This window comes from Ornithodoros turicata, chromosome 3 (assembly GCF_037126465.1).
Source record: "Ornithodoros turicata isolate Travis chromosome 3, ASM3712646v1, whole genome shotgun sequence".
NCBI classification, from domain to species: domain Eukaryota; kingdom Metazoa; phylum Arthropoda; class Arachnida; order Ixodida; family Argasidae; genus Ornithodoros; species Ornithodoros turicata.
Window position 1 is genome coordinate 96,081,850 of NC_088203.1, and position 13,644 is coordinate 96,095,493.

A 13,644-nucleotide genomic window follows, 5' to 3' on the forward strand; every position below is an offset into this window, starting at 1 on the left:
TCGCCTGAATTCCTATATTATGTTCCCGCTATCGCATTTTTGGGGTAATCAGGCGTGCACCTCGGATACACGAGGACATGGGCTGGGAGAGGCTGACCGAAGACACGTCTCCTCTCATAAGGCCGTCAACTTCTTTTTCCTTACCTTGTGGCACGAATAACACATTGTTCCACAGCAACTCCCTAACCCAATGTGCCTCATAACATGGTGGGTTCTGTCTTAAAGCCACGTTTAGAACCACAGCAGACCATGTGGACCTCCTCCGACATTATACACCATTACTCCGTGAATAGATAGTTGCGAAAATACTTTACAATTTACAAGGTATCACACAGCAGGATTTTAACAGTTCTTCGCCGCCAAACGGTTTGAAATGGACGCGACGCGCGATGGACACAAGAGGTCGTTCTCCGAAAAGCGGACGACTAAACGCGGTGAAGAAAAGAAAGTGTCGGGGGAACATGGATTGTGCTTCGAGAAAATGGCTTCCCTCTCAATGACCACGGGTACATGTACAGGGCCTTAGTAGACGTGGCAGGTATTGTGCACCGCGGGATTGTACGAGGAACGTACCTGCAATTTTTCTCCTTTCCTGGGGGGTCCTTGCGGCGAACGACCTATTCAGGAGGGGACCAGTGGCCGGCCTTTTGCCTTTGATCCTCGGTTGTCGTCACCGCTTGAGTTGTGTCCCCGGCTTTGTCGATGTCAAATCACTCGTAATAAATATGTCGGTACTGATAAGTGAGTATTATACTTTAACGGAGTGGTGGTAGTCTCCTTTGTACGAGCAAGCGAGGGCGTTCTTGACTCTATACTTGCAATGCTATCTTTCTTGAGAAGTCTCGGAAAGAATTCCGAGGTTGGTACAGATAGATTTTTGTGTTCATTAAGCGGACGATCGATGTTGATGTTGATACGAGGAGTGTGTATTGTCGTCAAGTAAGGCACCTGTCTATAAAGGCAGGCCCATTATACACGCACTGCAACTCAATGACCACGTATCAAATGTCGTGTATTGTCCATGCATCAAAAATTGGTTGTTCGGTTGATTGGTGATATGTTATTGTGGAGCGACCTGTCTGCCGATATGGTGGCCTGGGGTGGGGGTGGGGGTGGGGGGGGGGGGGGTTGACCATGCTTGCTGAGTCGACTTCAAAGGGAACTGTGCCGATGTTTGCCTTGGAGAGTCTGAGGAAATCCCAGGGGAGATGTCCACACAATGCATCCGATACCACAATACATACGATGCATCAGCAACCACTGGTCTGTATAAAACGAAATCGCGCTCGTTGGCGGTAGCCAAGGTCGTGCTGAAGACTGGGAGGTGCTGCGTTCGAATCCTATCGCCAGCTGTGCTGTCTGAGGTTTTCTCTGGGTTTTCCGAAGACTTTCCACACGAATGTCGGCACAGTGCCCCCTGAAGTCGGCCCGGGACGCATACTAACTCCCCTGTCTCCCCCTCCTTCCTGCTGTCCTCTCTCCATCTGTCCACGTCTGTACGCCGCTCGCAGCCACAGTTGCTTCGCGGCGCTAACACGGAAAAATAAAAAAATATAAAGAAACCTAACATAAGCGTATATAAGGTCGTCTTGCCACTCAAGGATACATACATGTACATATTTTGGTAACTTTTTGTTTTATCTTTTCTTTTTTTTTTCTCTCTCTCTCTCTCTCACTCTCCCAAACTAGTAATTTAGCATACTTTTTCTTTGGAATCGAGAAGAGCATCCGGGTTCGTACGGTGTTAACACGGTGTAAAGACATCGTGCCAAAACGGACGAGGCCCGTAACTCCTTGTATAGACACATAGTTGTGTACGTGCTAAGCTCTATACCGTGTATACGTGTCGCCTCGTGGGTTGGTTGAGTGGAATTTTGGCTGCAGGCGTCGACTTTAAATCAAGTGGGCCGCTTTTTACGAGTCTCTCTCTCTACGGGGAAAAAAACGGCCCCCGGTTCGAGGCCCCCAGAAGACGACATTTTTCCAACGGAGTTCATGGCGTCACACGTGGCTCTCTGGGAGTCACGCTGTTCTGTTGATCCATGAACTTAGGAGACTCTGCTTGGCTGATCAGAGCCGTTCAAGTGAACTTTGTTGGCGAAAGTTGGGGCAAATATCAACGAACCCCTTATTGCTATACCTTCGTTGTTTGCGTGGATATTGATTGCTGCATTTGGCGAACCTTGGCGTATATTGATGTATTTGCTTGCAAAGCCCTGTTTCGACCCAGTTTCACAGATAACGATGTTTATGGCATGGATATCGACGTGGAACACATCGCACGGTCGAGAAAAAGAAAAAAAAGAAAAACGAGTTTCAATAGACCTCTACCCGAGAAACGTCATCATGACGTCATCATGACGTTGGTAGACAGACTGAAACCGAAAGAAATCGGAAGGGGAGGGCTGGGTTCCACGAATGGGCACTTGTTCGCTGCCTCCTATTGAAAGAAAAGTAGGACCGAAGTTCGCGTCCCTTTCAGGGACCGTCGTTCGCAATACCCTCAAGACCGTGGCTTTCGGGCGCGGCCTTGTTCGCCCCTGACTTCGAGCGTAGTTCAACTCTAACAAATCGGTGGCGCTGTCGAACAGTATTACGCTATTTGTTTACAAACAGGGAGAGGTCTATTTTGCGCTTAAGTCATATTGTAAATGTCATGGATCCCCCCCCCACACACACACACGAAGTTTCGTTTTTTGTAGGAAGTTTCGTTTTCGCATTTAGCAAGTTTGACACGAAGAGTAAACGCCATAACGCGTAAACGCCATACGAAGAGTAAACGATTCCTTTTTCTCTTTCTTTTCCTCTTCTAATAAATATATCCCCCCCCCCAAACGATCCGAATTTAAAAATGGCGTCACCATTTTTCAGTTTCTGTGTACCTTTTTTTTTTATATACTTTTCAGCAAATTTTCCTCCTCGCTCCTCGGTCTAGTACTAAAAAAAAAGTAGCACAGCGAATTTGCTGAGACTGGAGTCCGGCCTCGGTGGCTCAGTTGCTAGCGTGTTCGCCTACTTATTCCGAGGTAGAGGGTTAGAACCCGGCCGAGGACACCGGCAACTTGCGGGCGGGCCGGTGCAATTAATTAATTTGCTATAATTTGCAATAATTATTAATTTGCTTAGAAATAATTTTCTCATGAGTTATCTACAGATGCCTGAGTGGAATTGGTCGCATTTAATGCATTGTTTCTGATGAGATGTTGTATCATAAAATCTATAGCAAATATTGCAAATTCCCTGTGCTATATACATGAGAGAACTGATGTTCTGAGGCTGGAACAACATAGAGGGGACAAATACATACAAAGCCTCAAAGTTATGGTAGAGCCCTGGACCGGTAATCCAGAAGATGTGGGTTCGAGTCCTACAGCTGGCTAACCTTTTCAGTGACTTCCTTCTTACATCCCTGTGCTACTCTCTTCGAAGTGACACTCCCTTGGCTTTTATCAAATTTCGTTGCTCTATCTCTATCTAATATTTAGAAAATGTGCCTTCTGTTAATGTGTTTCAACAATAGTGCTAATTAAATTATCGCTGTACTAAACCTTGTGTGACGTAGACAAAACAAAATGGTTGCCTGTCAGGAAGCAACCGCGAAAAAAATGGTGACTCTCGGACCAGCGGGTGTCCCTCGAAATAAAGTGATCGAAATCCCCACTGCAAAATAAACTACTGGAAATAAACGTTATTAGACTATCAAATGCACAGCCGCGCGCCGGAAACTGCCAACAGCGAACGTAGACTAACCTGGACAGAAAAATGCAAACACCAAACTTGGACTAACCTATAATAATAATATCTAATCAACCTGGTGTTCCGTCGTGTCTGCCCCGCTAAGCCTAACGGTTGCTAAAATTTGGCTTTCGTTGGCTAAAACGACTTGGACAGACATCGAAAACCCGTGAATTTGGGTGGTTAAATAGCGATACCGCGTTTTTAAACACGGCATATACCATCTCACGAAGCAATCGAGCATTCTCCCTGATATCCCTGTTTCGAGAACAGGAATTTTCGGATCGGGGATTTCGCAAGCGGGAATATCGAGGTCCACCCCTGCGTCCCGCATCAACTGCTCAAGAGCTACAGAGGTTGCCTTGGAGCGCGTAATACTGTGCTCCCCTTAACCTAATACTGTGCCCTCCCCCCGCACTTTGTAGACTGAGAAAATAGACCACTGGGTTATTACTGGGTAGTCTTCCTGGGTTATTTTGCTTGGGGTTGGGTTTACTTTGGACATGTCATTATTAAAGTTCCCATATTTTTGCACCTCTCTGTGCAGCTCCTTTCTTCGCACGGCATTTTGCATGTTTGAGCAAGCTGAGCACGTTTTCGCAAAACGTTTAGAGCACAATTGAGCAAACTTTTCCGGTTCACTGCACCGGGAAATGGTTGTCTCTAATTGGCTCTGTCTTCTTAAGAATCCAATCCAATCCATACATGGACCCTTACATGCAATCGAATGTGATATAAAGAGTTAACACGTGACTATAAAAAAGACTCCAAGCATTCGGACACACGGGGAGCCCCTTGTCTCTCCCACACTGGCCCTCCTTCTCCAAATAGTCCAATCTGGTATCACAAAACCTCTCTCAACTGAACCAACGACGATTAGAAACAATGTTTTCCCACGTAAAACACAGCCGTAATTTCCACGCAGTGTACCCGCTTAGTTACGACTTACTTAGGAAATCTCACTTCCGTCCGGACAAACTGCGAGACAACGGCTCCAGCCGACGTCTAGCCCAAGCCCATCGAGGCCTATAGCACAGCCCATATATCCCTCGCGGAGAAACAGCAAGCAAGCTGGTACATCTGAGCCGTGTTGGGTGTACGGCGTTTATGGAGCGGAGTTTTGCGATCAACTTTACGGTCCGAGCCGGGATGGTTCCCCCTGAATCGATGACCATAAAAGCAGCTCGGGGTTCTGACGCTGTAAAGGCATTATCGCGAGCCGGCACTTTGGTTCTGCGAGCACAATAGGGGATCGTAAAGTGAGCTACTCATAAATCCGATCCCACGGGGGCTGTTGGACGACGATGTCCAAGTGACCCGCCACGTTTTCCCCCCATGGGCGTCACTCGTCGATTACGTGAACTACCGGACCAGCTGAGGCTGGCCTCATGTGTTTTGCTTCTTATTGACGAACGGGGAGGAATTGATTGGGTCATTGGCGGGATTGGGTGCGAGCAAAGGGTGATAACGCTTCCATTTGTTACTATTGGATGGGTGTGTCTGTTACGTAAGGTTTCGGGAATTGAGTCATGGCGTACGGGGTAACGAGAAGACGGTTCCCTTTACTATGTCGGGTTCGTGGATGGTCAAGTATTTATTTTTGTGTGTCCCTGGACGACGAGTGCGTGGCACTGAAAGAGAAAAGAGCTCAGATAAAAACGGATAAAAACGAAAGAAGAACATTTGAGAGGATTGTGATCGTGTTGTGTTCATTATTCGGTATCCGGAGGACGGGGAAAGGGTGCGTGAAAAGGAAAACTTTTTTTTTTTTTTTTTGCAATATCAAGCGTACAAACTGAGATGTGTAGTAGAAGGAGTTTTCCGTGATCGAATGGTTCCATTTTTACGTCCTACAGTCTGCATGGAAGGCGACGCGGTTGCGCATTTGCATCAGCGTGCTTCTGATAGAATAGCAATGTGAACGTGGAATTACCGACATAATCATCCCTATTTGTTCCTCAGGTGGGACCCAAGAGGTACGCCGTAGTAGAGCGTGAAATTTAGGAATCTATACGCTATGGAGTTGCTTCGAGACACCTGGCTTAAAGTGGGACATTTAAAAAATTGATCTCGTAAATAAGTCAGTTTCCTTTTGTTTCACCCGCATGCCACATAAAGCGAGTGCAATTGTGTGCCATTGCATGATACACGAGATTCGAGTGCAATAGAAAGGAAGAGGAGAAAATGTCTATAGATCAGCATCAGCTTGCTGCAAAGAAATTGGGCTCTCGTCGATGGGCGTAAAGACCAGCCGTGAAATGCGCATCATGTCGACTGTATACCCTACGAAGTCGGCCTATGACGCTACACCCCCCCCCCCCTCCCAGCAGCATGCTGCGGCATCGGCAGGCAGAACAATTCGGTAAACTGCCAAACACATCTACCACCAACTAAAGTTTCACACACCCTACAAAACAGAGCTTCGCCCCCATAACAACGTGAATCCAACCAGCTGCAGGATTATGCTGCAGGATTAATATTGCTTTGTCTCCTGATTTGCTGAGGACGACGGGCGTACGCCATTTTTGTAACACTTTGCGCACATATAAAGCGTTACAAGAAAGGCGTACGCCCAACGCCACCTAGATACAGAAGGCCTGCATTCTGCTTTCTCTCGCTCATCCGCTACGTGCAGCGATTTCTCCAGAAATCGACCTCTGAAGGGTGCCGAGCTTCCAGGGGAGGGGTGCGGTGTATGTATTGCTAGCCGAGCTGGATTAAGCAATCTCAGAAATTTCATAGGGGTATTTAAAAAACAAACAAAAACAAAACAAACAACCCAAGGGGAAAAACAATGTCGGCACAAAGTCGGCACAACGTACAGTGTCAGACTAAAAGTTGTCGGCTCGACTTACGTAAACGTGACCGGGCCAAGGTCAGGGATTGACATTGGCCTAACGCGGCCTGACTTAATCTGCTGGAGTTTGGGCCAACGTGTATGGCCGACCTAAACGACATAGGGCCAAGGTAGTGCCAGCATAAAACCGAGATTGGTTACAGCTTGGGGTCTCCCTGGCTTCATCCTAGCCAGCAATCTATTTTTATTGATGGGCCGACCACGGGCCCCACAGTCATTGAGCAGTAGGCAGGACTTTGGATGGACGTTATTCATACTCAATTGTTTCGCGGCGCAGGGTAACGAACTATCATCCTTTGCTTGTTACTCGTATTTCCCACAGTGGACAGTGAGCACGCCGTTTTAAAGCACATAAATTTCGCACAATGGAACAGCGTTTCAAATTACAAAAAATAGAGGGAGAATCATTAAAGCTCGCAATATGCCCGTGACCACCAGAATCAAACAGCTCACAAAGTAAAGCAATTGGATTTCTCGTACTGCCAACTCTATAGGATGGGACAAGAGGAAGCATTTCTTTCCCGAGCAAGAACAGATACTATACATAGCTTGTCTCGCGAGCTTCCACAAATTCGAGAGTCCTGTTCGTGTGTGAGTCAAAATGAAGGGTGAAGTGTCTAAGTTTAATTCGACGCGTACACAAACAACACTGAAATGAGGAATTGCTGGTCGTGTATTAGCTCACCATGAAGATAACGTCTCTGTTTCATACTGTTTTTGGTTCGAGACAATCTCTTGGCCAAACGAAAGTCGAACTTATGAAGTGCGACACCAGTTCGCGTTTCCCTCTCCCCAAGGAAAGATACCGAGATTGGACCAAGCTTCGATAGAATTTTGCTGGCAAACCTCCGTGTTTGGCAAGTGCTTGGCCAACGAGCTGGTTCTTGGTACAAGCCTGCCCCCTGGCCGACGGCTTGCCAAACCTCGCTCTGCCTATCACTATGCAACATTGCGCCAACGTTGGCTGGCCGAAAGAGTCGTTGGCCAACTGTCATCCAACTTTTTGACAACCGTCAAAGCGTTTTGTCTCTCTCTCTCTCTTTTTTTTTTTTTTTTTTTTTGAGTAGCGGCTGCATTGTTTTAGGGTTTGTTTGCAGTGCAGGACCTACATTGGCCCGCCTATATCGTGCAACACTCTCAATAGCACGCCCGCAAATCGCCGTATAATGTCGTTCGCCAATAACTGTGAGCGACATCATACTGACGTGGTGCAGTGGCCGGCTAAGTCGCATGCCGACCAAAACCCGACCACTGGCCGATGGTTGGCAGTCGGCACTTTCCACTTGGGCTAGAGAACAGGATATGGTTTAAATCTCGCGATATGTATTGCTATTACCGAAAAAAGAGCGGCCTGTGCGTTCTTTTCGGTGAATCTCTTCGCGACGACCACCCAGTGTTGGCCAGACGATGCATGCCAAGGATTTAACGACACCTCAAAAAGGTGTCGGGGCGTGCTGTGGGGCCAGAGAGAGACATACTCTATTAGTGACATTGGCCTATGCTCGTTCCAATCATTTTTGCCGATGAAGTCGTTTGCCGACCGACTGCCAATGGCCGGCCGATCATCGGTAGGCGGCAAATTCTCATTGGGAAGGGAGGATGTTGCAGGACATCGTCTGCTTCAACCAATCGCCGCAGACGAATCCAAACACAGGCTTTCTTTGGAGCTGTGGCTGTCCATGCGGCTACTGGTGGCTCGTCTCCATAGCTACGGCCGCCGAAAGCACGATTGTGATTGGCGGACTCCTACGCGAAAAGTCTTTCTTTGTCTAGGTGGTGTTTGTACGCCCCCGGTTTTCAAAAATCCGAAGCCAGAACGATATCATCCTGAGTGCGGATAATGGGCATAAACTTGTTGTTCGTGTTTACTGCTATGGTACTGCATTTGGCAGAGCGTATCCCAGAGAGGGGCTCAGTGCAAGGACAACTTGATAGAATTGCTTTATAGTAGGCGGCGTACTATGCGTTTTGCCAGCTATAAGTTTAGAACCAATCAACGGCACAAGCGCTTCACGGCGTTAGCGCCTCCTACCTGAAAAATAATCGTCGTCGGAGCACGAATGCCCTCCTGCGCCGCTCAGACAAAACACGGAACGGTCCGCATAATTCGCTCAGCACCAGCCGGCGCCCTAGAAAGCGACGGGAGCGATGCCTCTCTGGATGAAAAAGGGGGGTATCCGTATGTCAAAATCGCACTCGCCCACACAAAATGTCAAATATAGCACGGACTAGATCCTCTACACTGCCGTACGCAACGAGCTTGACAGTGAAGGCATCCACTGAAGCCAGCTAACTGGAACAATGCACGGGTGTACGATTTTCCCACCGTTTCTTTGAAAGCTAATTTAACAGGGCATACCTTCGATTCGCGCTCGCTTATGTAAGTTTTTCTGTCGATGTTGTATTTTAAACATTCAATTCGAATTCCGTTTCCAAGTCGTTGTTCGGCTGTGAAGTTGGCTTTTCCACATTGGGGGTTATGTGCAGGTGAAGTGTGCTTTACAGGCGCTCTGATGAATGATCAGTGCGATGCATCGCGTGAAACTGGGACGCTGTCTTGGTGGTGTCTTGGAGCGTGGTAAAATATATGTTGTCATTCCGGTACTTTAATTCTCCTAGGTTATGGCGGAGCAAAAACTTCACAGAAGCTTCATTTCTCGGCATCTGGATGATACGGTAGGTACACGAACCTCGCACAATGCACTTGTTGCAGCCAAGTAACAATGGTCATTTGATTATTGGTCATTTGATGATGCTCGATAGATATTTTAGTTCATGATCAATAACCTAGTAATCGCGTATTCAAGGAGGAACAAAGAACGTCGGTGAGGAAGAGGAATTTGCTTGTTTTGGTTCTTCACTACCTCGAGCAGCAAGGGTACGTGTGTAAAATTATCAAAGATTACTAATTTCTACGTCATTCATCGGATACTGTTTAGTATATCTACGTATTTCTTATAGCTTAGTGAAAACAGCAGAAAGCCTCAGAGCAGAATCTACGATGAAGCTGGAGCAATACACTTTATGTGACAACATAGACCTTGAGTTGATACTTCAGGAATTCGAGACGTTTCAGTTTGTAAAGTTTCGGAAACAGCCGCACATCACAAAAAAGACGGAAAGTACGTGAAGAGCATTTTGCACCCTGCTGATATCCCCGTGCATAACAGCAGATAAATTGTTGATGATGATGAATAAGCTTCGTACATTTGCAGGTGATGTACAAGGAACCCAGACGAACCAAACGAAAACTACAAAAACTCGGTACGTGAGAGATTTTTTTGCGGCTCAAATAGAATAATATTTTGTGTGTTGCTCAGAGTTGCTCAAACACAAGGAAGCCAGCAGTCCAGAAGCAGCAGTTTCAGTGGAAGTTTTCGGTTCAAAGCCTTGCATCGCTTGGAAAGTGGGGATGAGAAGTTGAAGTCTGATTCAATATCACTCAAAGGGAAGGTAAACTTGACACTACTTTGCGGGGCTGCTCAGCGATTCACTCTAATTTCTATCAATGATAGCTCATGGCTGATGGTTCTTTTTGTGCGGAAAACGTCAGTATTGACCGCCGGCTTGGAATACAGGTAAGTCCGGTCTCTCATTGCCCAACAGCATCGTCTAAGATAAAATTAATTAATCAATTAATAAGATTAAACTTTAGATCTCGAGCCCCACCGCACCACAGCTGAGGCTTCCACACATGACCAGTGCTGCTCTTGGCAGCGATTGGCTTAATCTCGTCGACATCATATCAAAGGCAAGATTTTTTTTATTTGCTGCTGGGAGTTTTTTTTTTTTTGTTGTTGTTGTTGTTGAGCCTTCTCCACTTTGTCAACTGTAGGATATTTACATGGAAAGTCCCAACGTCTTCTGGAAGGACATAGTCGGCCTGGACTCAGCAAAGAGGCTGATTAAAGAAGCTCTTGTGTACCCCATGAAGGTAAGTAGGTGTACCTATAGGAGGTCGATCTGCCACATAATTTTCTTCACGCACGCTGCTTAGTACCCAGACATTTTCTCTGGGATTATTGGGCCTTGGAAGGGCCTCTTGCTCTTTGGCCCGCCAGGTAGGTGGAGCAGATAATGACCTAGCCTCAGGGTGTGTGCAGAAATGTAGGCAATCGAAATAAGACTCGGGAGCATCCCACCACAGTTTATGCGACCTTCACTCAGGCACAGGAAAGACCATGCTGGCGAAGGCAGTGGCTACCGAATGCAAAACCACCTTCTTCAATATCACAGCCTCTACATTGATCAGCAAGTGGCGCGGAGAATCTGAGAAGCTAGTACGGGTACGACGCCTGCCCATACTCACTGTTACCCCCTTTTTGTGAATATCAGAATATGTGAATTTGTGTAGGTACTGTTTGAGATGGCACGGCAGAATTCCCCGTCCACCATATTCCTGGATGAGCTGGATGCATTAGTTGGTTCCAGGGGTCAAGGGATTGTCAGTAGGTAAAAACGCTTCACTTTTTAAGAGTACCTGTGAAAAGGACTGCAGCAATCATGATAAGGAAGGAGCTTTCCGTTTCAAGCTTATGGGAATCCCATAATCCCTCCTCCTTTAACTATCCTTTGTTTCGAAGGCAGAAAAATAGGCGATGTCAAGTCGCCGGTGGTGAGTAAATCGAAGAGTGATATTAAATGGTAGGAGCAACTTATCGATTTACACATTGTAAACAAGACTTTCGTGCACGAGACTGCACTTCTTCATGTTACAAAAATATGAACATGGTACAGGGACATACATACAGTTGACGGGGGAATTTTGGCATGAGAGGGTAACAGGGTGATGGAAAGGAGGCAAACACAGGTAAAAATCAAAAGAACATAAATACAAAAGCAGGACCATTGTTGCGTTTCTGACACCCCTGCTTTTGTATTTATGTGCTTTCGATTTTACCTGTGTTTGCCTCCTTTCCATCACCCTGTTACCCTCTCATGCCAAAACAACCCCCCGTCAACTGTACAAATGTGCCTGTACCATGTTCATATTTTTGTAACATGAAGAAGTGCCAGCCTCGTGCACGAACGTCTTGTTTACCACGTGTAAATCAATAAGTTGCTCCTACCGTTTAATATCGCTCTTTGATTTATCCTTTGTTTCCTTCGGTTGGGTTGTCCAAAACTTGTGAAGTCTTCAATGCATTGTAAAACAATCAGCAAGACAAAATTTTGTTTTGTTTGAGTGAGCCACTTGCTTTTTTGTTTAATGGATCAGCGAATCATGTGTTACAGCGAACATGAAGCAAGTAGACGCATGAAAAGCGAACTCCTGATCCAGATGGACGGATTAGTCCATTCCAAGGACCTTGTCTTTGTGCTGGCAGCTTCCAATGCTCCATGGTTAGTTTTACCATTTTTCTCACCTTACATCGATGACACGGTCGTTTGAACATTTGACGACGTTGAACGCAGGGACCTAGACCTGGCCGTCTTGCGGCGTCTGGAGAAACGCATTCTAGTACCCCTGCCTGGCAAAGATGCACGCGGGGCTCTGTTCCACAGGTTTCTTGCTGGGCCCCATGGGGAGAAATGGCCAGAGAATGCTCCAGATATTGACTACGATTGCATCAGCGAGGTGTGTGTGTGGCAAGTTTAGCTGAGAGTACGATTGATGTTGAAAGGGCAGTTCTTCGTTTGTCATTGCCTGAATCCAACAACTTGTTGCCTTTAAGGCAGCAGAAGGTTATTCCGGATCGGACATTCGTGTGGCCTGTAAGGAGGCACTGATGAGCCGCTTTCGACGGGCCCTCGAAGAAGCTGAAAGGTCCGACGTCTCAGCAACTGCTGCCCTGTCGACAACTGGAGGTGCGCTTGTTTTGCATTCATCTCATCATGCTTCTCATGTAAGGTGCAGGCAACCCTTGTTATAGGGGCTCCATTTAGAAGGAATCATTGGTTATGAGTAGAGCCTGACGTTTTCGGGAAATATTTTTTTCTAAATTCGGGGGGGGGGGGTAAAAATTGGGTAAACAAACGTGCTCTACATTCGTGCGAATTCGGGTGAAAAAAAAAAAAAAACTTCCAGTTTGCTAAATTTGGGGAGAAATCGGGCTCATTCACTCTTGCTATCTGTATTGGTTTGGTACAGACGGTCATGGAACTGCATTTGCTGCCAAACAAGTGAGGGCAATTTGCCGGGTAAAAATGGGGTTTCACCCTAAAACTTCAGGCTCTATTTATGAGGCTGCATGTCACTGTCAACATTAACAACAGTCGCTCCCCATCTTGCGAATTTGGTCCTGGATATCAAACTGTTCAAAAGAATAATGTCAAAATGAAATGATCACCAAGCGCGTTCCTCGTAAACTCCTTTATCACTGATTTTTGCATTTGCTATTGCACAATTGCCATGAGTAGTATTTAGAGCCTGAAGTTTTAGGGTTTATCCCTCTTCTTCCCCGAATTGAAGGTTGCCTCTTTAGGGTGAAACCCCGATTTTCACCCGGCAAATTGCCCTCACTGAAACGTCTGTAGGAATGCACACTAGCTTGCTTGGCAGAAAACGCAATTACATCACTGTCTGTACCAAGTACGAGCACAGTGCGTTTGAGTAATAGAGCCCGATTTCCCCCTGAATTTAGCAGACTGAAAGTTTTTCCACCCGAATTCGCACGAATTTAGAGCACGTGTTGACCCCCCCCCCCCCCCCCCCCCCCCGATTTTTACACCCGAATTGGGAGAAAAAAAAATTCCCGAAAACTTCAGACTCGGAATGCACTTAGCGTTCTGTTCAAGAATCTCACGGTTATTCTCGAACACATGGCACTCCTCAGTGCCGTTGTTTTTCTTAAATGCACTTGTACAGGTTGGGACAAAACTTTACGGAACACGCGAGCGACGTACTTTTTCTTCGGTGCGACACCCTAGCGGCTGCCGGAAGCGGGTGAGTTGACTGTTTTGGAGGGGTGGAGGGCTGCGCTGTTAGCGCCGCACAGTGATAGCTCCGGTGTCGCTTGGGTGTTCCTGGGAAGTGGAACCTACTGCTGTGTGTCGCTCCTTCCACCCCTCCGAAGCAGTGAACTCACCCGCTTCCTGCGGCCGCTAGGGTG

The 13,644-nt window shown here is 46.8% G+C and overlaps 1 protein-coding gene across 4 annotated transcripts in view; it reads left to right on the plus strand.

Moving 5' to 3' along the window:
- Positions 1–13,644, plus strand: part of LOC135388889 (katanin p60 ATPase-containing subunit A-like 2) — a 52,027-nt gene that overhangs the window by 35,763 nt on the left and 2,620 nt on the right. For 3 of the 4 annotated variants that reach the window (XM_064618757.1, XM_064618756.1, XM_064618755.1), the window contains 14 exons: positions 9,212–9,268; positions 9,400–9,470; positions 9,554–9,714; positions 9,808–9,856; positions 9,913–10,045; positions 10,108–10,170; positions 10,248–10,343; positions 10,428–10,526; positions 10,590–10,653; positions 10,760–10,878; positions 10,947–11,044; positions 11,828–11,935; positions 12,008–12,170; positions 12,268–12,400. In XM_064618757.1, the coding sequence (XP_064474827.1) occupies positions 9,212–9,268; positions 9,400–9,470; positions 9,554–9,714; positions 9,808–9,856; positions 9,913–10,045; positions 10,108–10,170; positions 10,248–10,343; positions 10,428–10,526; positions 10,590–10,653; positions 10,760–10,878; positions 10,947–11,044; positions 11,828–11,935; positions 12,008–12,170; positions 12,268–12,400 (1,414 nt within the window). Of the gene's footprint in view, positions 1–8,496; positions 8,973–9,211; positions 9,269–9,399; positions 9,471–9,553; positions 9,715–9,807; positions 9,857–9,912; positions 10,046–10,107; positions 10,171–10,247; positions 10,344–10,427; positions 10,527–10,589; positions 10,654–10,759; positions 10,879–10,946; positions 11,045–11,827; positions 11,936–12,007; positions 12,171–12,267; positions 12,401–13,644 lie in introns of those variants that run through there. The other variant, XM_064618758.1, reaches the window with a different exon arrangement.